The sequence below is a fragment of the Chinchilla lanigera genome, unplaced genomic scaffold, assembly GCF_000276665.1.
Source record: "Chinchilla lanigera isolate Chin_1 unplaced genomic scaffold, ChiLan1.0 scaffold00027, whole genome shotgun sequence".
Lineage (NCBI taxonomy): Eukaryota > Metazoa > Chordata > Mammalia > Rodentia > Chinchillidae > Chinchilla > Chinchilla lanigera.
The window spans coordinates 3,190,538-3,212,985 of NW_004955428.1; the positions used below are offsets into that span (position 1 = coordinate 3,190,538).

Sequence of the window (22,448 nt, forward strand, 5' to 3'; positions counted from 1 at the left end):
TGCTTAATGAAGAGGTATCCCTCAGACCTTCATCCAGGGTATGATTAGTTAGTTGATGGCAGAGCTATCTGCCAATAACAGGACTTAGTAAGTCAAATCAAGAAGCTGTCACTGTTGCTAGTTTCTGAAAAGTGACCCAGGAATGCTGCTATAAATCCACAACATTCTTGGGCACCTCACTTTGCCATATAGCCACAGATTAACAAAGCTCACAGAAACACCCTGGGAGATTTTAAATTTTTGACAAATTTTTTTAGAGAAAAATTTTGGCCAAAGGACACTATAGTGGTGGCCATTAGCTTCCAGGCATTTATTAGTACTGCAAACTGGTGCTCGGGTAACCTTGGTCAAAGTGCCCATTGAGATTATTGCACGTGCAGTCTCAATTTCTTCTCTAAGGCTCTACAATGTCATGGATTTTATGCGATATTTGACACACTTTAGGGTGCCTATAGATAAAAGTCTGCAGGTGTTAAATAAGGAGAATATGTACTTAATAGAAGTTTTTCTTTTCCTGAAGTGTGTATACATTTTTTGGCAAATTCTGTATATTTTACAATTAAAAAAAAGCAAAAACAATTCTTAGCTCATGAGCCACTCTGAATCATAAGACCCACTGAACAAAATGATGTGAAATACTCAAAAAACTTTTTTCCCAAGTCACTGAACTTCATTTTTAACATGAACATGTTAAAAAGATTTTCACGTTTAATGATTATTAAACTAATATAAGTAAAATTCTTAGTAGAGTGTCTGTCCCCAGAAAATGACCATTGTACTGTAGGACACATTTTTATATCTGAAAAAATAGGTTTTTGTTTGCTCTATTAGTTTATATAGGCTTTAAGATCCCACTTGGCTTTTATTTTCTCTACAAATCTATAGACCTAACAGCTTTGAGTGCATAAGCTACCTGTCAGAATGTCAAACCCTTTTGAATCTTAAATGAATGCAACTTTTTAAAACAAGTTCCAAAAGCGGAAACTCTATGTTTGCGATTGCCTCTAAAATTAAGAAATAACTTCTTAAGGCGCTAGCTTTTAGCACCGTTGAAAACTAGGCAGAAGTTTCTGCTTCGCTGTCTTTGCATTCCAAGTAGCGCCCACGCCCACATCTGAAGAGAACCCGCCGCAATTCCAACACCCTCCACCTTTTTCCTTCCACTAACATCGGTGTGTCTGGCAGTGGTCCCGCCCCTCGCACATGACCAATCAGAGAGGGAAGAGCAAGCGGATGGGGCGGGCCCAGGTTCAAGCTGAGGACGAATCACCTGCCCCAAACGGCAAAGGCGGAAGCGGAAGAGAACCCGCCGTTCTGGTTTGGCCTTGGGTGCCACCTTATCGCTTGTCCCGTGCTAGGTAGTGATTAAATCCCAGAGCCTTATCTATCTGCAGAGTAGGCGAAAAGACGCCTACAAGTGTAGGAGGCGGGAAGCTCGATCCCCAGACAAAAGAGGGAGCGAGCAGGGAGCTACCGAGCTGCTCAGGTAGCTAGAGGCCGGTCTCGGTCAGCGCCAGTCTCCTCCAGGCCATGGTGCAAGAGGATCTCTGAGTGATCCCCAGATGAGAGTAGCGAGCCCGCTCCGGGACTCTCCAGCCGCAGGATCAGACAGGTGTGGGTTGAGAAAGGAAGGATGCTGCCCGCGCTGCTCGCTGGTAGCACCTTGAGCGGCCGCAGTTACAGCCGCAGAAAGCACAGCTTCGGCCGAGAAGACGGCTTGATCTTTTGGTAAAGTCGCCCGCCAGCTTTCTCCGTAGTCTGCGAGTTGGGAAAACCAGAGGACAGAGCTCCCCGTTACAGTCTTCTCCGAGCTCCTTTTCCTTGGTACGAGGAGCTGATTTATGAGGAAACATGCCTTGCACGTGTACTTGGAGGAACTGGAGACAGTGGATTCGACCTTTAGCTGTGGTCATCTACCTGGTGTCCATAGTCGTTGCGGTTCCCTTGTGCGTGTGGGAATTACAGAAGCTGGAGGTAAGAGGCCCTGTACAGTCGCTACTCTTCTATCTAAGCTTGGGAAAGAGACACTCCTCCCGCATCTCCACTCCAGACACCCATACTTGGTATCTGAACATGCCCTCCTGTAAATAAGCCCACACGTTGGGCATAAACCTGTATGACTTCTTGTCTGCGGTCTTTAAATGATGCTACAGATGGAGAGGTGGAACCCGGTGGACAAAATAGTTCGAGTATTTCAATGTAGCTGCCTAGGAGTGCTTTGTTCTGCCAATATTCACCAATCCCCTGAAAGTTATTAATTTTATTCCTGAAGTCTGATCCGATGTTCAGATCTTGGACTCAACTGGATCAGATAAACCACCTGGAAATCCACGTATTGAATTCTTTAGCTTTTAACTACTTTGCCAAATTAAAGTATTCTAGTTTGACTTTGTTGTTTTTACTTTTGAAATTAACCCTTAACCAAAACAAAAAGGCTTTGCAAAAAGGCCCTTGTATATTGCTTATGTCGTTTTTATATTGTAAAGTAATACAAGCCAGAAAAGACCAAAGTAAATACTTACCTAAGGTAGTTTATAAAAATGTATAATGAACTTTAAGCTCTGAGCTAGTGAAAGCCACTGAGAAGCACTTATTTTACAAGCTGACAGGACTATGGTTGTTTTAGGCCCTTTATTATAGAAATAATTTTTAAATAGTGAAATAGCATAATATATATTTATTTTGTGGTTGTTTCTTAAATTATTGTGATACTTTCTCATACTGGCATAGCCAATATAGTTATTTTTAAAGGGTGTGTAACAATCTACGGCATTAAATGTTTCTTTTAACAAAGGAAGCATCTAGCAATATTTAGGTTGCCTTTAGCTACTGAGTGTCAAGCTAACACTTTAATCACATTGTGGGTGTCCTCGTTTTTTAGTCTCCTAGTTTTGTAGTAAAAGCCATTATTTTTAACTATAATCATCAAGGCCCAATGTGATCTGGCAGCACTTTCCCTTAGACTGTCTCTCTTCAAGTCCTGGACTTCTGCAACACTAGCTTGTTCCTACGTGCTGGGCCTGCTCCTTCCTTAGAGCCTTTTCACTTCCCCTTTGTGGGATGGCCTTCCTGCAAATAATACTAATTTCTGTCCAGATCTTTACCAAAAATGTCACCTCGATACTCGTCACAGTGCAAGCTTCCTGTTCTCAACTTTTCATATCCCTTTCTCTGCTTTATTTTTCTTCCTGGGACTTATCATCATCTACCACTACATACTGTATCTGTTTTAGTCTCCTCTCCCTCCTTGTGCTCAAAGGACCAGTGCTTGAGTTAAAATGCAGATTAAGTCCCAGTGATTAGTCAGACTTTGTACACTACATAGTGAGAGGTATAAAAATGTGACACCTTGCTGACACATCGGTGGTGGCACATACCTGTAATTGCAGCACTCGGGGAGAATGAGGCAGGCTGTGGGTTCAATCACCACTACCAAGAAAAACAAACAAAAAAAAAGGGACACCTACCTTCTTGGAACTTAACATAAAGAGACAAATGCAGTGACCAAAAAAATTAAAATAAAATACTATGGAGGAAACTAAAATAGGTCTGAGAAGTTATCAGGGTGGACAGTCTTACTACGCAACCTCAGAAGACCACTGTGCCAGTGTAGCTAAGTAGGTGGAAGTGAAATGGGGAAGTCTTCTGTGCTGCCGAGAGAGTCAGTGCCTGATCGCGTGCGTGGTCCAGATCAGGACAGTAGAAGTGAAAGTAGAAGCTGGATTTTAAGCATCCTTGGAAGTGAACAGATAGCACTCGATAGTAGATTGGATTGGGGAGAAGACACTGAGAGAAAGGGCGAAAGCAGTCAAAGATGATTCCAACTTTTGGGGCTGGAACAACTGAATGAATGGAGGTGTCAGTTACTGAGATGGAAAATTGAGGGCTAGAAACAAGTTTGGGAGAAATTCAGTCCCACCATGGACATTTAGTGTAATGAGTGACAGTCAAATGAGCATGTCAGATATGCAGTTGGATATGCAAGTGTAGAGCTCAGAAAGGTTTGCTCTACGGATGTAAACATAATGGTTTGTCTTAATCAGCTCTGTCATTCATAAGAAAATATCATAAATTGAGTGGCTTTCAGAATGGAAATTTATTGTCTCACAGTTTGGGGGGTTTTTTGTTTGTTTTTTTGAGACTGAGTCTTTCAGGCTGGCCTTGAACTCATGACAATCCTCCCGCCTCAGCCTCCTGAGTACTGGGATTATAGGTGTGTGCCACCATACCTGGCTATTTCACAGTTCTTGAAACTATTTTGGAATCAAGTGTCAAATTGCCAGCATGGCTGACATCTAGGGGAGGTCTCCCTTGGGTTGTAGATGGCTGAGTTCTTGCTTTGTCCTTTCATGGTAGACAGAGAACCCTCTGGTGTCTCTTCATCTTATAAGGCCGCCAACCAACCATATTGGAATAGCACTGCATACTTATGACCACGTTTAACCTAAATGGCTTCCTAAAGGCATTATTTCCAAGTAGAAGCAGTCACATTATGGGTTACAGTTTCAACATACGAATGGGAGGATGGGAAGACTTCAGTCCACAGCACAGTTGTCAGAGTGGAGATAGTATTGAAGGCCATGAAGATGGACAGGATTATAAAAGAGAAAAAGAAGAAATGGCAAAGTGCCTAGCACCAATATTTAGAGGTCAAAGAGAAAACTAGGCGTTTGCAAAGAAGACAACATGGCAGCCAGTTGGAAAGTGACTGCCAGCAGTTTCCAGGAGGACATAGTGAACAATGACCATTGCTGCTGCCATCATTCCCATTGTTTCTCATAAATGGCAAGGCCGCTGGTGGTCTCAGTAACAGTCTCAGTGGAGGTATAAGCGGTGACAGCGGCACGGAGCTGTCTGGGGAATGAATATAGGTGCAAAAGAGGATTTAGGAGAGGAAGATGTGTTTTCTGTTCACGTTTGTTTTGGGAATATTGAGTGAAGGGGCCTGAGCAATGAATAGTATAACAGGGGGAGAGGAGTGTGAGCCTATGGAAAGGGTTATTTTTCTTGTAATTTGTCTTCAGTTTTACAGACACTGACTGTAGCACATCCCCAGGGTTCAGCCACAGCTATGATTTCATTTCATCTTCTTAATAACTTCAAAGAACAGGAAGTAACTTCATTTTACAGAAGTGAAAACCGAGGCAGAGATTCTTGGCCAAAGTGACGTTGTGCGAAGGGGTTTATGTACAATATTCTTACCGTTCTTCTCATCGTCCACTAACCTTTGTGTGTGTGTCTCTAAAGCCCTTCACACTGTGCCCAGCAAGAATGGGTGCTCAATAGGTCAAGTTACTACTGTCGTTCTTTTAAATGATCAGTGTCAGTATTGCATTGGCTTGGAATTCTTTTCTTGTGCAATAGCAGCTCAGATGGAATAAAGCTCTCAGTTGGATATCTAAGGCAACATCACATGTGCCAGTGACGTGCTACATGCACTTTGACTTACACTTACGGACATTTTGCAGGAAAAATGCCTGTCCTTTGAATACTAGAATCACAATGCTCACTTGGTGAGAAGTCCTTGGGAAGTGAGATGACAAAAGAGGTTTATATAGTTCATCTCATGCTCATCTTGGGCCAGGTACTGGTTTATTGGGGCGCAAGGTGACCGTCTGTACTACTGAAACATTTCCCTCCTTGTGTGACTTGACTGAGCATGTGTCATTGACTGTACATTGCTCATTATTCTTTTCACTGTGGCCCCTCACTCTGGATGTTCTGCTGTCTGACCAGCAGGAGGAGGGCCTGGAATCTGCTGTCCTTACTCATCTCCACTCGATTTGAAGTTTTTGGCCGAGGGAGAGTTAATTTACTCCTCGATGCTTGTCTTTAATGGTTTTTTTCTTTCCTTCTTTCCTCAAATTTCTTTAGAAAAAATATCTACTCCTATCTTCCTCCTCATTTTGTGACCATAAAAGAGACAAGTTTAGGAATAATGTTAGTGGTGTCTTTGTATCCCTGTGCCTCAAAACTGAATAAATCGTTGAGGTAAATATATATTTAATTATTGTATTAATTTCTACAGACGTGATACTGACTTATTTTATAATGTTGCTTAAATACCCATAAAATAAATTTCTTAAGCACAGCTTTAAAATCAAAACTACTATAAAAATCATAATTCGAATTAATGACATTAATGTGGACAGATGCTTTTTGGAAACTAAATTGCCATATCAAGATGCTGTGTCAAAGTGATACTGACTGTGGGGTGCAAGGTTTTTTTAAATTCCACCTGACTGTACTGTGACGGCTCCTTCCTCCAGCCGCCTGTTTTATGATGGTTGGAGAAAGAACTTCCTTCCCTAAGCTTCGTGAGGATGCTTGGCCTTCATTAGTCACAAGCTCACCATCCTCCTTTACCATCTAGTTCTCCTCTACCATCTAGTTCTCCTCTACCGTCCAGTTCTACTTTTTGGCACCAACACAATCATTAAAAACAACTGTGGACATTGAAACTGCTTGCATTTCTGTTCTTAAGGGTCACATTGTACCGGAGAAACTAGAACATGCTTTTTATTTTCTGAGATCATTGTAGAGTGTCAGTTTTTTGTAAGTGAAACTTCTATTTTAAATGAAATTGAGGAAGGCAAAAAGGCCTGGAAAACGAGTGCCCCTATATTCTATTTGGAATCTTCACCTCTTCATATCTTTTCACTTTTCTACACTTTTCACGTTTTCTGCACATTTTATTGTAGAAAGTTATTGCTGTAAAAACACAGTTGTTCTCCATACTTTTGTTTTCTATCTCTTTAACCTTTGGCTCCAAGTTGGGAAAATCTTGTTCAAAACAGTGAAGTTAAAATTGTAGACTTTAGTTTTATCTTAATTTTAACTGTGCAAACCAAACCCTTTTAAGACCAAAAAGTCAATACCATTTTTCCTTTAGAAAAACAAAAAGAGGATTCACTCTTTTTAAGGTAGGATTACAAGTTAGTATGAAATTCATTCCCTGGAGTCCCTCAGAAGAGAACAGAGGTTCAGATAAATTTGGGGTTTTTTTTTTACCAGAAATAAATACAGCTTCCTTCTGCTGTACTTTAAGATGAGATGACTCCAAGTGTATTTTTAGAAACAGCTCTTAAAATAAAATATTGATCAGGTATTTACCCAGTAAGGACATTAAGGAATTTTAAAATGATAAAATCCTAAGTTGATATCTTGTACATGAAAAGTAGTATATGTTCCAATTTGCTTGGATAGTGGTGTAACCTAGTTACCAAGTGGGAGAGTTTATGTAAAGAACTTAGACCAATAACCCCAGTGTTCACTGTTGTTTTCATGTGGCAGGTTACTAACATGCTTCACAGTAAAAGCCACGCACGGTGGGGAAAGCCTGTAATCCCAGAACTCTGGGAGGTTGAGGCAGAAGGATCAGAAGTTTGAGCCCAGCCTGTTTAATTTAGCAACTTAGCAAGACCCTATCTCAAAAGTTTGAAAAAGGTCTGGGAGTATAGCTGAGGGCAAGGGCCCTGGGGTTCAATTCCCAGTACAGGGGGAAAAAATGTTTTGCTGTAACATGGGAAGAAAATGTTAGTAGATTTTTAACTTTGTGTGCGTGGAAGCAAAAGGAATAAACCATTAGAAGTTATTTAGATTTAACTTACAGAAAATGTCAAGGCTTGTGTACATCTTCAAATGCAGCAGTCAAAAAAAGGGCAAAGAATGAGCTGGAAGAATGGCATGATGTTGATATATAAAAACCTGTCGTAAAAGGCTTGTTGAGGGAAAATGCTCAACCCCTTGAGGAAAAATATGCCCTTTCCCTCCAGAAAACACAATAGGTTGTTTATTTTGAAGATAAAATAAAAATAGCCATCAATCCTTTAGAAAATGTTGAGCTGGGCATGGTGACAAATGCCTGTAATCCCAGCACTTCAGAGGTTGAAGGAGGAGGATCACTGCAAGTTTGAGGCCAGCCTGAGCTACAAAGTGAGTTTAAGGTCAGCCTGAAATGCATAGCGAGACCCTAGCCTCAAAAAGAAAAGAAAATATTGAGCTTCATTTGTAATCAAATGAAAATTTAGGAAGTAAACATTTTATTGAGTCTAGTTATAAATCACGATCTCTGCTAATGTGCTCCTTTGTTTCTCAAGGTTGGAATACACACCAAGGCTTGGTTTATTGCTGGAATCTTTCTGCTGCTGACGGTCCCTATCTCGCTGTGGGGGATCCTGCAGCACCTCGTGCATTACACACAGCCTGAGCTACAGAAGCCGATCATAAGGTTCCGCTTCTATTTTGATTCTCCTGATGCTGTGTTGGCTTCTATCATAAACGTAACAGAAAATGTTTAAAATGTATTCTTTGCTTTCCAAACAGGGTTCTTTGGATGGTACCCATATACAGTTTAGATAGTGTAAGTACGTTTCATTTTATTTCACTAGCTAAGAATTTGTTTGATGATACTGCTTGTTATAGAATGCTTCAGGTCATGAAAGTATGTTATTGACAGTGAGTTTAATAAAAACAAAAAGATTCCCTTTTTTTAATGTTGATAAGATAAAGTATGATAATAGAAAATGAAAACTGCATATATTTTAAATTTTCAAAAGCCTGTCACTCTTAGCTGAATTTTTAAATTTTCAGATTAGTCGTTCTTAGTTCTTTAACGAACATAATACTTTAAATTACCGTTTTACTTTGGTACCGACAGAGATACCGAATGTGCTGATGCTCAGCTTCTTCATGTAAAATAGGCAGTGTCAGCGTGTGACCTGCGCACGGCCTCCCACGGGTGTTTAGTGCTCTGTATACCATCCATCCTCTCTAGGTGACCTGTGATGCCTGACACCTGTAATACCCATCATCCCTCACCTACAGCACCTGCAAATGCTATGTGAATGGTCCTTATGCTTTATTGTTGAGCAGATAATGACCCCAAAATCTGTACATGTTTAGTACAGATGGAGCACTTCTCATTTCATTGTTGCAAATATTTTTATCTAGGTTTGGTAGAACCCACAGATTCTTGGTAGGGATAGTTGACTGTACATTATAACCTTTTTTATTTATTAATCTTTCATTTAATTCAAAACTTTTGTACATTACCCAATGGTTATAGCTACTGCTCTAATTTGATTAGATATAAAGAAAATGTCTATAGCAATATTTTCTATGCCCATATCAAGAAAATTTTCAGATTACATTTCAGAACTCAGTTTAGCTTAGCTCATGTTATTTACCCCCAAACACTTATCTTTTTATTTATCTTTGTGCAAGATGTTTATTGCTTTTGATGAGATCAGGCGCATTCAGGGTGGTATGGCCATAGACTGTTTATTGCTTTAGAAAATTAGTTTCTGAGAGCTTAGGATATAGCTCAGTGGTAGAACATGTACACACAATTCACAGATTATCTGCTAGCCATTATAATGATAAACTATAGAGCATTTAATGTAAGTATGTGGCAAGACATCTCAAGTAGCTTATTTTGAATACCATGAATTAGAGTGGTAATTTTGTATAAGCTTCAACTATTTTTAACTTCTGTGCTTTTTCATAGTGGGTAGCTCTGAAATATCCCAGGATTGCAATATATGTGGATACCTGCAGAGAATGCTATGAAGCTTATGTCATTTACAACTTCATGATATTCCTCACCAATTATCTAACTAATCGATATCCAAATCTGGTATTAATCCTTGAAGCCAAAGACCCACAGAAACATTTCCCTCCTTTATGTTGCTGTCCACCATGGGCTATGGGAGAGTAAGTATGTTTGGCTTGATTCTTTTCTGTTTTAGTTTTATTTAATCAATTCTTTATTACCATTCAGTTCTCTGCAAGGTGGAGCAGGGCAAAAGGAAGAAGACCGAGTCCCTCCCCTGGTGTAGTTCATAGTCACATTTGAAGAGTAACAAAACATATTTTTATAATCTGCATGTTAGTGTTTTTTACATTGTTCATCCAAATATAAAAGCTCAACGGTGCACTGCAGGAGAAAACCTTAGAACTCATTTAACCAACATCCTTATACAATTGGGAATCAAGTTCTGCAGATTTTCTGCAAAATTCACAAACTAGTTAAAAGACACACGGAGAAGATAATCTAGGTGGAAAAACAGCAGATGATATGAAACAGGAGCGACAAACAGCAGTGCTTATTCTAGTAACATATTTAGTTTGCCCTATTACATGTTCATATAGATAGTAAAAAAAACAAGCCTGTGTCATTTAGACCTCTCATTTTCAAATGTAAATTGAGGTTAAGATTGCATTTATTACATGTAGGGACCACTGGGTGTTTCAGCAAGGAAACACTAGGAAGTTCTGATAGTCCATTTGTGAAAAAAGGGATGAAATAGCAATAAAAAGAATAAGAAAGAAAAAGACAGAGAATAAGAAAAAGAAAAACAAGAAGAAAATGCAACTGAAGAACCAGTAAAACTTGACCACTGTCAGAGGGGGAGCAGGGAAGTTACAAGCTAAAGAAGACAGAGTGATGCGGAGCCATAGGAATCAGTTTAGACATAAACGTGGGCATGGCTGCGTTGCCTCCTGTACAGTGCAGAACCATATGTGTGACATTCTTCACATTGTTCTTACACGCTTGAGATAAGGAATTACTTGGCTTTTTAAAAATAATAAGCCGCTTGTGTGTTTATTCGGTAAAAATGTATTGATCACCTAGTAAGTGCCAGTACAAAAAATAGTGTGGTACGTACAACAGAGAGACCTCAGGAACTTAGTTTGATTAGGAGGGTCAGAAGTTAGTGAAGATATAAACAGCTACTGATTTCAGAAAGTACAGTGAAAGAGAACAGGAGGGCTTGAGGACAATAATATGGGTGGGGATAGACTCTGTAGATTGGGGATGAGGAAGAAATACTACACAGGAGGTACTAAGCTCGATTCCAAATAAAAGGGCAAATAGAGATTTGTAGCTAAAGAGCAGATTGAGGAATCCATGGATGCACAATTACTAAGAGGTGACATGAAAGGAGGAACCTTGCTGAACTGACGTACTAGGATTTTTGGTAAAAGCCAACGGGATTCTTGCTGAGACACCCAGGGTGAGTGAGGACAGACTTGACTCATGGCGGAGCTTCCATGTCAGGGGAGTGGGGGTGACTCAGGATTCCTGCCTAGACTGACTGAAAGCAGACCAAGGACAGTGCCCAAGCGTGAGATCTGCTCAAGAAGAGGGCTCAAAGAAACCTGTCTCAAGTGCGGTCATCAAAGACCTGTCAGAAGACAAGCTGTTACGGGATGATATAAAAAGAACTGGTGTCCAGATTTTTCAATAATGATGTGTTTTTGTGAACTAAATTGGAAGGGGGAGAAATAAGAGATTGCAGTAGCCTAGTATATATGGTGGTAGCAGTGGCAGCGTGGCTTTGATCAGATCTCTTCTATTAATAGAGAACCTGAAAAAAAAAGAAAATTAAAAAAATAACCTGAACTGGTACTCAAATCTTTTATAGATGATCCTGCTCAAAATTCTCATATTCTGTGCCTCTGCACATGATTTGTTCCTAACTATATATTACACGTGTTCTTGTTAAATCTGTATGCATTGGGTTCATTTTTAACTGAGACTTGAATTTTGACAATTGCTAATTGAATAATGTGACCTAGCAATGTACCCATAATATAACAGGGGTTTTCTTGCCTTTGAAAAAACATTAAATGGTTACCAAACAATTACTATAGCTTAGTAGTAATGAAACTTTCTTCTGTGTGTATAAACACATTTTAGGTTATTCACCTCCAATTGATAATAGGTATTTTATTTGATAATTAATCAGGCAGTGCTGTTCAGGATAATTGAGCATAATATTTTAGCTTTAAGAGTCAAGCACTATGGAAGGTTTGCAGTTGGTAAAGAATAAAAGCAGTCTCCTTTTTATACTCTGATTTCTGCAAATTGGTCCTGAGCACAATCAGTTTTCTTTTAATGAACTTTCAAGATTTGCTAGGTAGCTCACAGAGGTGGGAGAAACTTAGTGACTCAGTACGTTCGTACTTCCATAACTGAAGCAGATGTTTTTACTAAGTAGTACTAACCCTTAGTATCTCATTATTCTTCCCTTTCTCTTGTTTTTAAGTGGTCACAGCCCACTACCTTGAACTTCACAGTTTGAACAGCATTGTTCTAGGTGTATACCTTGACAGGGGTATGCCAGGTCTTTTCAGTTTAGTTCAGCTTTGCAAGTTAGTGGCAAATGGTTTTCTGAAGTGTATTAAATTACGCTCTACCAACCCCGTGAGAGAGTCCTATTGATCACCTCTTTGCTTACCTTTGGAATTACCCAGACTTCTTTATGTTTGCCTGTCGAGAGGATATGCAGTGGTACAGCACTGTGGGCTTCAGCTGGATTCCCCTGATTAGTAATCCCGTTGAGCATCTTTTCATGTTAGTCACTTGTTCTTGCCTTTCAGAGGAGTGTGTGTGATTCTTCTTTTTCCTAATGGGCTGCCAGTCTTCTGGAGTTATATGGGATCTTTAAAAATTTGCAACGTATTCTTTGATGTGTTGTAACTTGCTTTTGACATGCTTTGCCACGTTCACTGGATCTTTTGATAAACATTTCTTTTGAATATTAATGTAGTTGAATTTCTCAATCTTATTTTGTATTTAGACCCTTTGGGGTCTTGTTCAAAAATTCATCCTGGGGCTGGGGATTTAGCTCAGCTGCAAAAGCGCTTGCCTGGCAAGCGCAAGGTCGTGAGTTCGGTTCCTGGTACCGGAGAAAAACCAAAAAAAAAAAAAAGAATTCATCCTTAGCCCAGGATTATAAAAACATTTTCAAATATTATAAAAACATTAGCTAGGAAAAAATGTTTAAAAAGCTTTTCTTTTAAACATTTCAAAGTTTTACCTTTGAGACTTAATATTTAATCCACCAGCAGTTGAGAGAGAGAGAATGTGTGTCTGTGTGGGTGTGTGGGTGTGTGTGTGTGTGTGTGTGTGTTGCATGAGCTAAAAATGCAGTTTCACTTTATTCTTTTAGCTAACTGCCCTAGCACCATTCTCTCCCTTTCACCTTACTGACTGATGTTGGCACCTGTCCTATACTACCTTTCCATATGTGTGGGTGTGTTTCTGGTCTTCTTCTGTTTTATTAACTTTTCTGTTCATTAACCAGTTTCATGTATTAGCTTTTATAGCTTATTTATAAACTTTAAGGTATAGGGCAAGTGCCCAAACCCTGCTATCTCAGCTATTCTTATGTTTGCTTACAGGAGGAGTGGTCAAAACATACTGTGAGTGTTTAGTTTTTTAATTATTACCATAAAAGATGCATTACCCTTAATCCCCATCAAACTACTCCTCCTTGCTTTGAACACACTTATGTCATTCTTACCACTTTCTGAAGCAGTGCTTTCTGGAAGTCCTCTTTTGTGGATGTCTTTAGATGCGCTGTTTGTGGCTGCCTTGATGTCCTGAATCGATTCAGAATGTTTCCCTTTCATGGTCATTTTGACTTTGGGGAAGAGCTAGAAGTTACATGATGCCTCTGATTTGCTGAGTAAGGTGGAGGAGGACTCACTGTAATGTTTTTATGAGCCGGTCTTTCAATTGGATGGTGATCAGCAGCATTTTGATCCCACCTTGTAGTCAGGAAAAAGGACTTCCAGAACTGCTTCAGAACGTGGTAAAAATGATGGGTAAGTGTGTTTTTTGAAATGAGGGGGAGTATTTTGAGGGAGATTTATGTATCTTTTACTATAATAAATTCTTTATAAACATTTACTGTATATGTGGATCACACTGTTTACAATATATACAAAGTCTAACCGGACTCTGGAGAGCTCCCCCTCACACCATTCACAGGAGCCTGAGTAGTAGGGAGCAGTCGTATCCCATCTCCAGACCAGAAGCCAGAGAGACTGGTGTCTCCCAGTTCTCTCCACGGGCTGCCCACAGGTGACCACAGGACCTTCCAGTAGGTCCCACTTGTTAAAAGTTCTCCACCATCCTGGGGACCAAGCCCGTCTGCACCTTTGAGGAAGACCTAAAACACAGCAGAGCCCAGTGCAGCTCTTAGCCCACCCGCCACCAGCACAGGGGACTCTAGTTGAACATGCAAGGAGCTACCTTAGCACAGAGAAGGCTCTTGGCTTAGGAAATTCCAGTAGTTCTTATTTGGCCTACCGTTCTGACACCTTAAGGTTGTGCAGCACATTCGCTACCTTCTCAGTCTAGGTATGGTCCTTCAACCAGTTCTCCTGACAAAGGTACTAAGTAGGTGTTTGCCTTCAAAGCAACTTGGTGTAAGTTTTGAAGGGGCCTTTACATGGTTCTCAGGACTTGTTTTGGTAGCTGTCTGGGGTCTCTTCTGTTTGTTTGCTATTCCTTGTGAGTCAGTCCTACACTGAGTGAACCCAGCAACAGAATAAAATCTGTTTTATGTAGGCTGTTTGTTTTGTCTTTTCAGAATATCTAAGCAGTGACACTCCTTTTCATGTTTAAATTCTAAATTTGAAACTGAATCCTAAATATAAATACCTTTTAAATATGCATTCACGTGTGCGTGCACACACACACGCACGCACGCACACACAAAATTTGTTACTCAACTTTTGTTCCAGAAAAACACAGAGACTGTGTTAGTAAGCTTTTTGTCATGTGACACAATAGCTGAGGTAAACAACTTACCAGGGGAAAAGCCTTACTTCGGCTCACAGTTGCAGCGGTTTCAGCCCAGGGTCGCTGCTCCGGATGGTGGCAGCATAACACCATGCTGTGAGCATGTGGCGGAAGAGGCCACTTCACCTCATGGCAGCCAGGAAACAGAAGAGGCCAGAGTCCCAGCCTTCCCGTTAAGGAATCTCCCTCACTGTGACCTGACTTCTTTCCTCTAGGCTGTACCTTCTAAAGATGCCACCACTTCCCAGCAGTGCTGCAGGCCGCAGGCCACAGGCCACAGGCCAGGAACCAACTCTTCAACATAATGGGCCTTTGCTCACATTTCCGATGCAAACTGTAGCAGGGACCCACCTCTGCCCTTTTTGTTCTGTGTGGCACTATTCTGGAACTCCAGACTATATGAAAAGCGAGATCTTTCAGGTGATATTCTTGTAGAATAATTTTTAAAGTGGTATTTAGATGATTTGCTGCCATCCACGTCCTTCCCCCACTGCCATTCAGAATGACTAAATTGAAGGTGTTAAATATAAATATGGTATCGTTTATCAAAGTGATTTTAATTTGAGGATGTTTGGATGCTGTCTAAGGAGTGAGATGCTAAGTTCCTTTTCTCTTGCAGGGTGTTGCTGTTTAGGTGCAAACTGGGTGTGCTGCAGTACACAGTTGTCAGGCCAGTCACCACCGTCGTCGCTCTGTAAGTACACAGACCCTACAGGCCCCATTTTAAATCCTTGTACCCTGAAGTAGAAACTGAGTAGAAAAAAAGTGTGAATTGTTAATAGAATAAGCCTAGCCTGCTAGAAAAATCTCAGTATATAAAAGCCTTACTCTGTGAAGATAAATGACTGTTCACAGGCAGAGTCAGCAGGATTTACATCCTCATGAATGAAGCACTTTCAAAAATGTGCTTTTACACATGTGAACGCTCCCACAGCTTTGCATAAAGTTAAAGCATGCAACTTCAGGCTGACTGCATAAGTTTACTTGGTACATAGTTACGTTAGAACATATTGGGAGCACTATCCATATAAAGTCCTATTTTTCTTTAAACACTGTCAACGTTTTTACAACTTGAGGTGAACACAGGATATTATTAAGCTACCTGTAAAACTTTCCTAAAAGTTGAAGAACGTCAAGTAATCAAACCAGGTAGATTGTATGTCTTATCTCTTAGTCCTTACTGACATTCTCTGTCTCACAAAGGAAAGATAGAAAGACAGGTTAAAAAAAGAATTCTTTGTATATTTCCTTTGAGCAAGGAATTATTTATGAAGATCTCTTTATGAAGGTGTGCTTTATTTCTTGCAGCTTAGAAACTGGATGAGTGTACAACTCAATCCTTAGCGTGAAATTTACTTGAAGGGACTGGCTCTTTGTACTAACCTCTAAGATAATTTAGGGGGAAAACTGAGGTATACTTAAAAACACATATGTTCAACAGCCAGCCTTTTCAAAATCAGGCATAGTTTTTTTGAAGTTGATGATTAATCTTTCTGTTTCAATGTATTGGTCTTATTTTTGTATTTCCTTCAAGTTGGCAGAATAATCCTGGTAACATTTCCAGAAAAATACTTTAATTTTGAATCATCTGTGACCAAAGCCAAGTGATTTTCTGTATGGTTATTCAAATAAACTGACTTCTGAGTTTAAGTATTGCTGTTATTATATTTTCATACATAGTTTAATCATAAAATTGTCCCATTTTACCATGTTTTATAGAATCTGTGAACTGGTCGGTATATATGATGAAGGAAATTTTAGCTTTTCAAATGCTTGGACTTACCTGGTTATATTAAATAATATGTCGCAATTGGTAAGTAAATACTCATAATTAAAAGTTAACCTCTGTAGTTAAATATTTTTAGGCATAGTTTCTTGGAATAAAGCTTAATTGCTTTTTTCAACTTGAAATTTATACAAAAAAATTTTTTAAAAATTATATACCATTATACAGTGTATGAAAATACATTGACATCTTTGTTGTATAGTGGCTCATCCTCTGACCTGTTAATTGTATCTGTTTATTTATCTCTGATTCTCATTGCATAGTTTTGTGGGTATGTCATAAATAAAAGCAGTGCCCCCTAAGTAACACCAGAAGGAAAGACACACACACACTGGGCATATTCTGTAAAAGAAGCTGTCGAATTGGTGTCCAACAGCCCAGGTTTAAATAAAAATGTGATAATAAAATTCTCTGATATTACATAGTTGGAATCAAAGGCAATTAAGACCTTCACAATTCTAGAAACTGAAGTGTTCTGATAACTATTTGATCCTGTGGATTTAAAGAACATGCGTTTGACTTAAAATCATTGCTTAATGCTTTCAGCAGAATAATAATTTAGGTGCAGTGCATCGTACTAGAGCTTTGTAATAAAAATTAAATGGCTACCTGTCCAAAAGCTTTTCCACATGTTCATCTTCTTGTGACCAGTAATTCTTTTTCCAGGCAGGTACTCTGTTTTTTGTTGTTCTTATTTTTGGTTTTTGAGCTCACTGTATGTAGTTCAGGTTGGCCTTGAATGCGTTATGTAGCGTAGGCTGGCTACTTGTAGCAGTCTACTTGGCTTAGCCTTCCAAGTGCTGGGATTATTCTAAATAAATGGTTAGATGTATTTGCTTTGAATATAAAGCCTAATATTTGTAGCAAAAGCATGGAAACAACTCAAAGCCTAGTGATAGAAACTATTTAAATCTATTATGGTCTTTCCATTGGCCAAAATATTAGTTCTTTAGAATAGTCTTTATAAAATATGCAAAGTTGTATATTTAGTTCATGGCATCTATTTTAAAAACCAGCTTATATTTGAGGCTGTAGCTCAGTGTAGAGAGCTTATTGAGTACAAGTCAGATACTGAGTTTGATCTGCAGCTGTGTTTAAAAAAATAAGGAAAAAAACACAAGTGTATAGGTACAAAGGAACGGTTGATAGGAGTCTGAATAACTGTCTTTCCTTATTGCTTTCTATTCTGAAATACTGTCTTAATGGAAAAAATAAACATTAGGAAACTGGTTTTCCTATTCAGATACTACACTACATTGTTATAATTGAGTTCTAAAATCTTAAACGTTCATTTTAAAGTTAATTCACCTAGACTAAAATACCACCCTCAAGAAAAATTGCCTTAATTCTTTATTTTCTGATTTCATGATCTCAATTTTATTGAAACCACATTTTTAAGGTACTGCCTTAATATACATAGTGTTATATAAAACAGACTAATAAGCTAAACCCTTAAAAACAAAAAACTAGTGTTTATTAGTATTTAAAAGACATCATAGATTTATTCTGGCTGAACCAGAACCTTTTCTTCCATTTATGTCTGTCATTTATTGATTCTTCCCTTTATGAACCACTGTAAATGAACACTCAGCATTTTCAGGGAAGGTGTTACATGTCTCTTTTGAAAACTTTCCTGTTCTAGATATTCATCTACAGCAAATGTTAAAAGCCTGTTTTTAATCTACAAATAGAGTAATAAGGCCTAGAAAAATTTGCCTAAAATATTGCTCTGTAGCAAGTCTTTGGTTTATAATTTAATCTTCATTATTCTTGCTAAGAAGTTGAAATGTTAATCTTCTTTGCAGTTCGCCATGTATTGCCTTCTGTTATTTTATAAAGTACTCAAGGAAGAACTGAGTCCTATCCACCCTGTTGGCAAATTTCTTTGTGTAAAATTGGTGGTTTTTGTGTCTTTTTGGTAAGTGTTGCTTTCCCTTAAATGTTATTTCTCTATGGTTTGTTTTGGGTTTTTTTTGTACGGGGAATCGAACGCAGGACCTTGAGCTTGCCAGACAGGCGCTATGCCACTGAGCTGTATCCCTGGCTTTAAATGTTGTTTTTCTAAAAGGCAGTAAAACAATTTTTAAAGGAATCTTACTGCAGAAGATGGATTAAAATGTCTCTTCTTACTTGAAACAAAGTCCATCCTTTTAGCCCTTCTAGGATTTCCATAAGGAAATAATCAGATGACCACTGTCACATGTATTAAAAAGTTTTTAAATAACCTAATTATCTCAACACTGATAGAATCATTAAAATAAATCATGCTCCTGTCATAATATAATACTATGCAGTTTGGGAGAAAGCATGATGTAGTATATTTAATGATATGGAAAGTGTTCATCAGGAAATACTCTTTAAAACAAGACAGTAATGCATGGTTTCAGCTTAGTAAAAAGGGCAGAATAGAGGGCATTCCAGAAACAACTAAAACAGATACACCAGGGGCTGGGGATTTAGCTCAGCGGCAAAGCACTTGCACTACCCAAAAAAAGGAAAGGAAAATTATTCATGAATTCCTCTTGCCAGAAAAAATGACTAACATTTTGGTATACATGTATGTAAAACTGCACAGAAGTGATTTTATAGTATAAAAACTTAGAGAACAATGTATGTTATTATAGTTACAGTCCTTTTGTGAAGAGAAATATAATTTTGTTGTTTTGGGGATTTTTGTTTTTGCTTAGTATTCTGTTGTATAGGTACAACTTTTTAACCAACCTTTTATATCTAAGTTTTTCACTTTTTTTTTTTCGGTACCAGGAATTGAACTTAGGACCTTGCACTTGCCAGGCAGTTGCTTGTGCCACTGAGCTATATCCCTGGCCCAAGTTTTTCACTTTTAAAGTAGCATTGAAGTGAATGTTTTTAAGGTTTCTGAATGCTTGTCCATCTGTTGAAATTAATGTGAGGCTGAGTGTGGTGGCACACACGATCCTGGCTACTCAGGAGGCTGAGGCAGGAGGACTGCAAGTTTGAGGCTGGCCTCAGCAACTTATCAGGACCCTTTCTTAAAAAGTAAAAACAGCCTGGGAATGGGGGCTTTAGGTTCAATTCCTAGTACCACACACAGAAAAAAATTTTTTTAAGAATTAACCTGGGACATTATGCCTAGATATGCTTAAAATGCTCAACATGATTTGCTGTCTTGGAGTCAGACCCTTTCTGAGTTTGTCTGTAGCTCCAAGAGTTTATACGACACTGCTGTCAAAATTAGTAGTGTTTTTTCCTTAAAAAGTCTGAATAATTAATACAAGTGTAAACAAAATCTGAGTATATCCTTAAATACCTACTGTACAATGTGTTAGGCATTGTCTATGTATGAGAATGACTTGAAATGTAATTATTTATGCATACTTTCAAAACAAATATATGTAAACTAAGTAAAGCGTTCTGAGAATCCATAGTCAAAATTCCTCTGTAAAACTGTATTATATTTGTACATTTGTAAAGCAAGTACAGGTATTTAATCTGCACAGTTGCTTTGGGAAGAGGCTGGAAGGGTAATGTGGTGGTAGTCTGCAGGTTGCACTGGGGTTTTAAATTTTTTAAATGACATTTTTAAAACAACTGCTTATTTTATGCTTGATGTAGATTTGGCGTTTACCTTTTCCCAACATATAGGCAAGCAGTAGTCATTGCTTTGTTGGTAAAAGTTGGCGTTATTTCTGAGAAGCACACATGGGAGTGGCAAACTGTAGAAGAGGTGGCCACAGGACTCCAGGTAAGTAGCGCGCTGTCTGAACTCAACAGAACTTTCATTTTTAAGTGTTTTTTTTTACAAATCTCCACTAAACTACTAGCGTGCAGGCTATGGTGCTAGAACTACTGCACTCACCCTGCGGGTGAGGGAACAGGAATCCTAGACAAACTGGCCAGAAGTACTGCTTTGTAGCAGAAGCAGAGACAAAACCCGGACTTTGGTCTTCAGGGTCCATCTCTCTTTCTGCTTTCTTCCTTTAGTCTCTGAGTGGCAGACTGAGAATAGTGTACTTTGCTAAGAAATACTTGACTTAGGTAATATAAACATTCAAATTATTTCAAAAGGTAAAAAAATAATTTGGGAAAAAAGAAAAATATGAAAAGACACAGCTACTGAAACAAATACTTTTTCGAAGTACTTGGAGAAAGAGCAATTTAGCAAAGTAGATTTAAGCCCAAAGATGGCTGCTATTTTTGTTGTTGTAGGACTTTATTATCTGTATTGAGATGTTCCTGGCCGCAATTGCTCATCACTACACATTTTCATACAAACCATATGTCCAAGAAGCAGAAGAGGGCTCGTGCTTTGATTCCTTTCTTGCCATGTGGGACGTTTCAGACATCGCAGACGATATTTCAGAACAAGTAAGGAACGTTGGTGAGTACCAGCCATTTAATTCTTCCAAATAATTTGGTTATTTTATTTCTCCCACTGGGGCCATTTATTCATTATATAAGATGAATAAATGAAATGGCAATGAAAAGGCTGTTCAGAGCAATACTATGGTACAGGCTTTTCAGATTTAGGGGAAAATGGTCAAGTGTGGGGAGCTTATATTTAAAATGGTTAGTTTATTGTGTTAAAAAATAGCCGGCATAATGTGGAAACCTTTTTATTACTTTAAAGGACGGACAGTCAGGGGACATGCTAGGAAGAAATTTTTTCCAGAGGATCAAGATCAAAATGAACATACAAGCTTACTCTCATCATCATCTCAAGATGCAATTTCTGTTGCCTCTTCTATGCCACCTTCCCCCATGGGTCACTACCAAGGATTTGGACACACAGTGACTCCTCAGACTATACATACTACAGCTAATATACCTGATGGAATACTCAATGACACTACAGAAGCGAAGAAAGAGCTTTCAGATAAATCTGTTATCTCCTGAACAATGTGCAGAAGCAAACTGTGCTATATCCATGTTACTTCACCACCTGGAATCCCATGGATCAGGATATTGGGCTTAGGACAAGCCATAATGATGGAAAATTTCAAGACAAAGACAGGTAAAAAGCCAGGTACAACTACTGGATTTTGTATATCATAAGTAATCAGTCCAAATTTCCTAGACTTAGGCTTGATTCCATAACATTAGAGTGTGTTGCATACTGAGATGGTAGAAAATGAATCCAACAAAATGCTTCTGATAATACATTTCTTTATCAAGAGGATGGACATAAAAAATGCTTCTTACCACTGCTGCATGATTATAATGCTCTGGACAGAAAGCATAATTCAGATATATGAGCTAGTGGAACTTAATTATGTGCCATATGAGCTTACCTAACACTCCTCTGTTTCTTAACTGGATACTAGATGTCTTTCAATAAATAAGAATTTATCATTTATTTTCTGCAACTCTTTATATTGATCATTTAAACATAAAACAAGGCTCTAACAAAAATTTTTTTCAATACTGTTAGAAGTGGCAGGAAATATAAATAATCTTGGCTGAACTGTCTTAATTATTCATTAAAATAGTAACCAGAAGCATAATTATTATTTCAGAGAAACTTACTTGAGAGGGGATTGTACTAAACTGGTAATCACAACCCTTAGGGTCATGTTTCACATTTTATAAAAAGACAGAAAGTGACACAGTATGTTGCAGATAGCAAGGATGAGTTGTTTCTCAAAACTTTTGCTTTACGTATTTGTGCAAACCCACATTCATTTTATATATATGTATAATATTCACAGTAATTAAGGTACAGACTTTATTCTGTCCACCATTATAAATTAAACAGTTCTACAGGAAGGAAAGCTGGGTAATACATATTTTTAAAAACCCAGAGATTCCACAGAAAAGTGTTACAACTAATAAATGAACTCGGTAAAGTTGCAAGATACAAAAATCAGTAGCATTTTCATATACAAATTACAACCTAACTGAAAAAAAAATCAAGAAAATAATTCCATACGATAGCATCAAAAAATACTTAGGAGTAAATTTAATTGAGGTGATAGTTAAAACTATTACAGAAAAACTATAAAACGTTAATGAACACTGAAAAACTAAAACTGATGGAGTTGAAGACACACATTTAAAAAAAGACGAACAAATGGAAGGATACCC

The 22,448-nt window shown here is 38.4% G+C and overlaps 1 protein-coding gene across 1 annotated transcript; it reads left to right on the forward strand.

Annotated features, from left to right (window-relative positions):
* The first annotated feature begins 1,295 nt into the window (after positions 1-1,295).
* Positions 1,296-21,730, forward strand: Tmem184c (transmembrane protein 184C). The gene is made up of 10 exons (XM_005386668.2): positions 1,296-1,974; positions 8,100-8,230; positions 8,326-8,362; positions 9,509-9,714; positions 15,219-15,293; positions 16,319-16,412; positions 18,191-18,303; positions 20,010-20,109; positions 20,574-20,745; positions 20,995-21,730. The coding sequence occupies exons 1-10, from the start codon at positions 1,852-1,854 to the stop codon at positions 21,258-21,260; spliced, it is 1,317 nt and encodes a 438-aa protein (XP_005386725.1). The 5' UTR covers positions 1,296-1,851; the 3' UTR covers positions 21,261-21,730.
* Positions 21,731-22,448: the final 718 nt, after the last annotated feature.

Excerpts from the sequence above, each read along its gene's own strand:
- Tmem184c (XM_005386668.2), top strand. The coding sequence starts at position 1,852 with ATGCCTTGCACGTGTACTTGGAGGAACTGGAGACAGTGGATTCGACCT. Across the intron at positions 1,975-8,099 it reads GGGAATTACAGAAGCTGGAG|GTTGGAATACACACCAAGGC; the intron begins GTAAGAGGCCCT and ends TTGTTTCTCAAG. Across the intron at positions 15,294-16,318 it reads GTCACCACCGTCGTCGCTCT|AATCTGTGAACTGGTCGGTA; the intron begins GTAAGTACACAG and ends CATGTTTTATAG.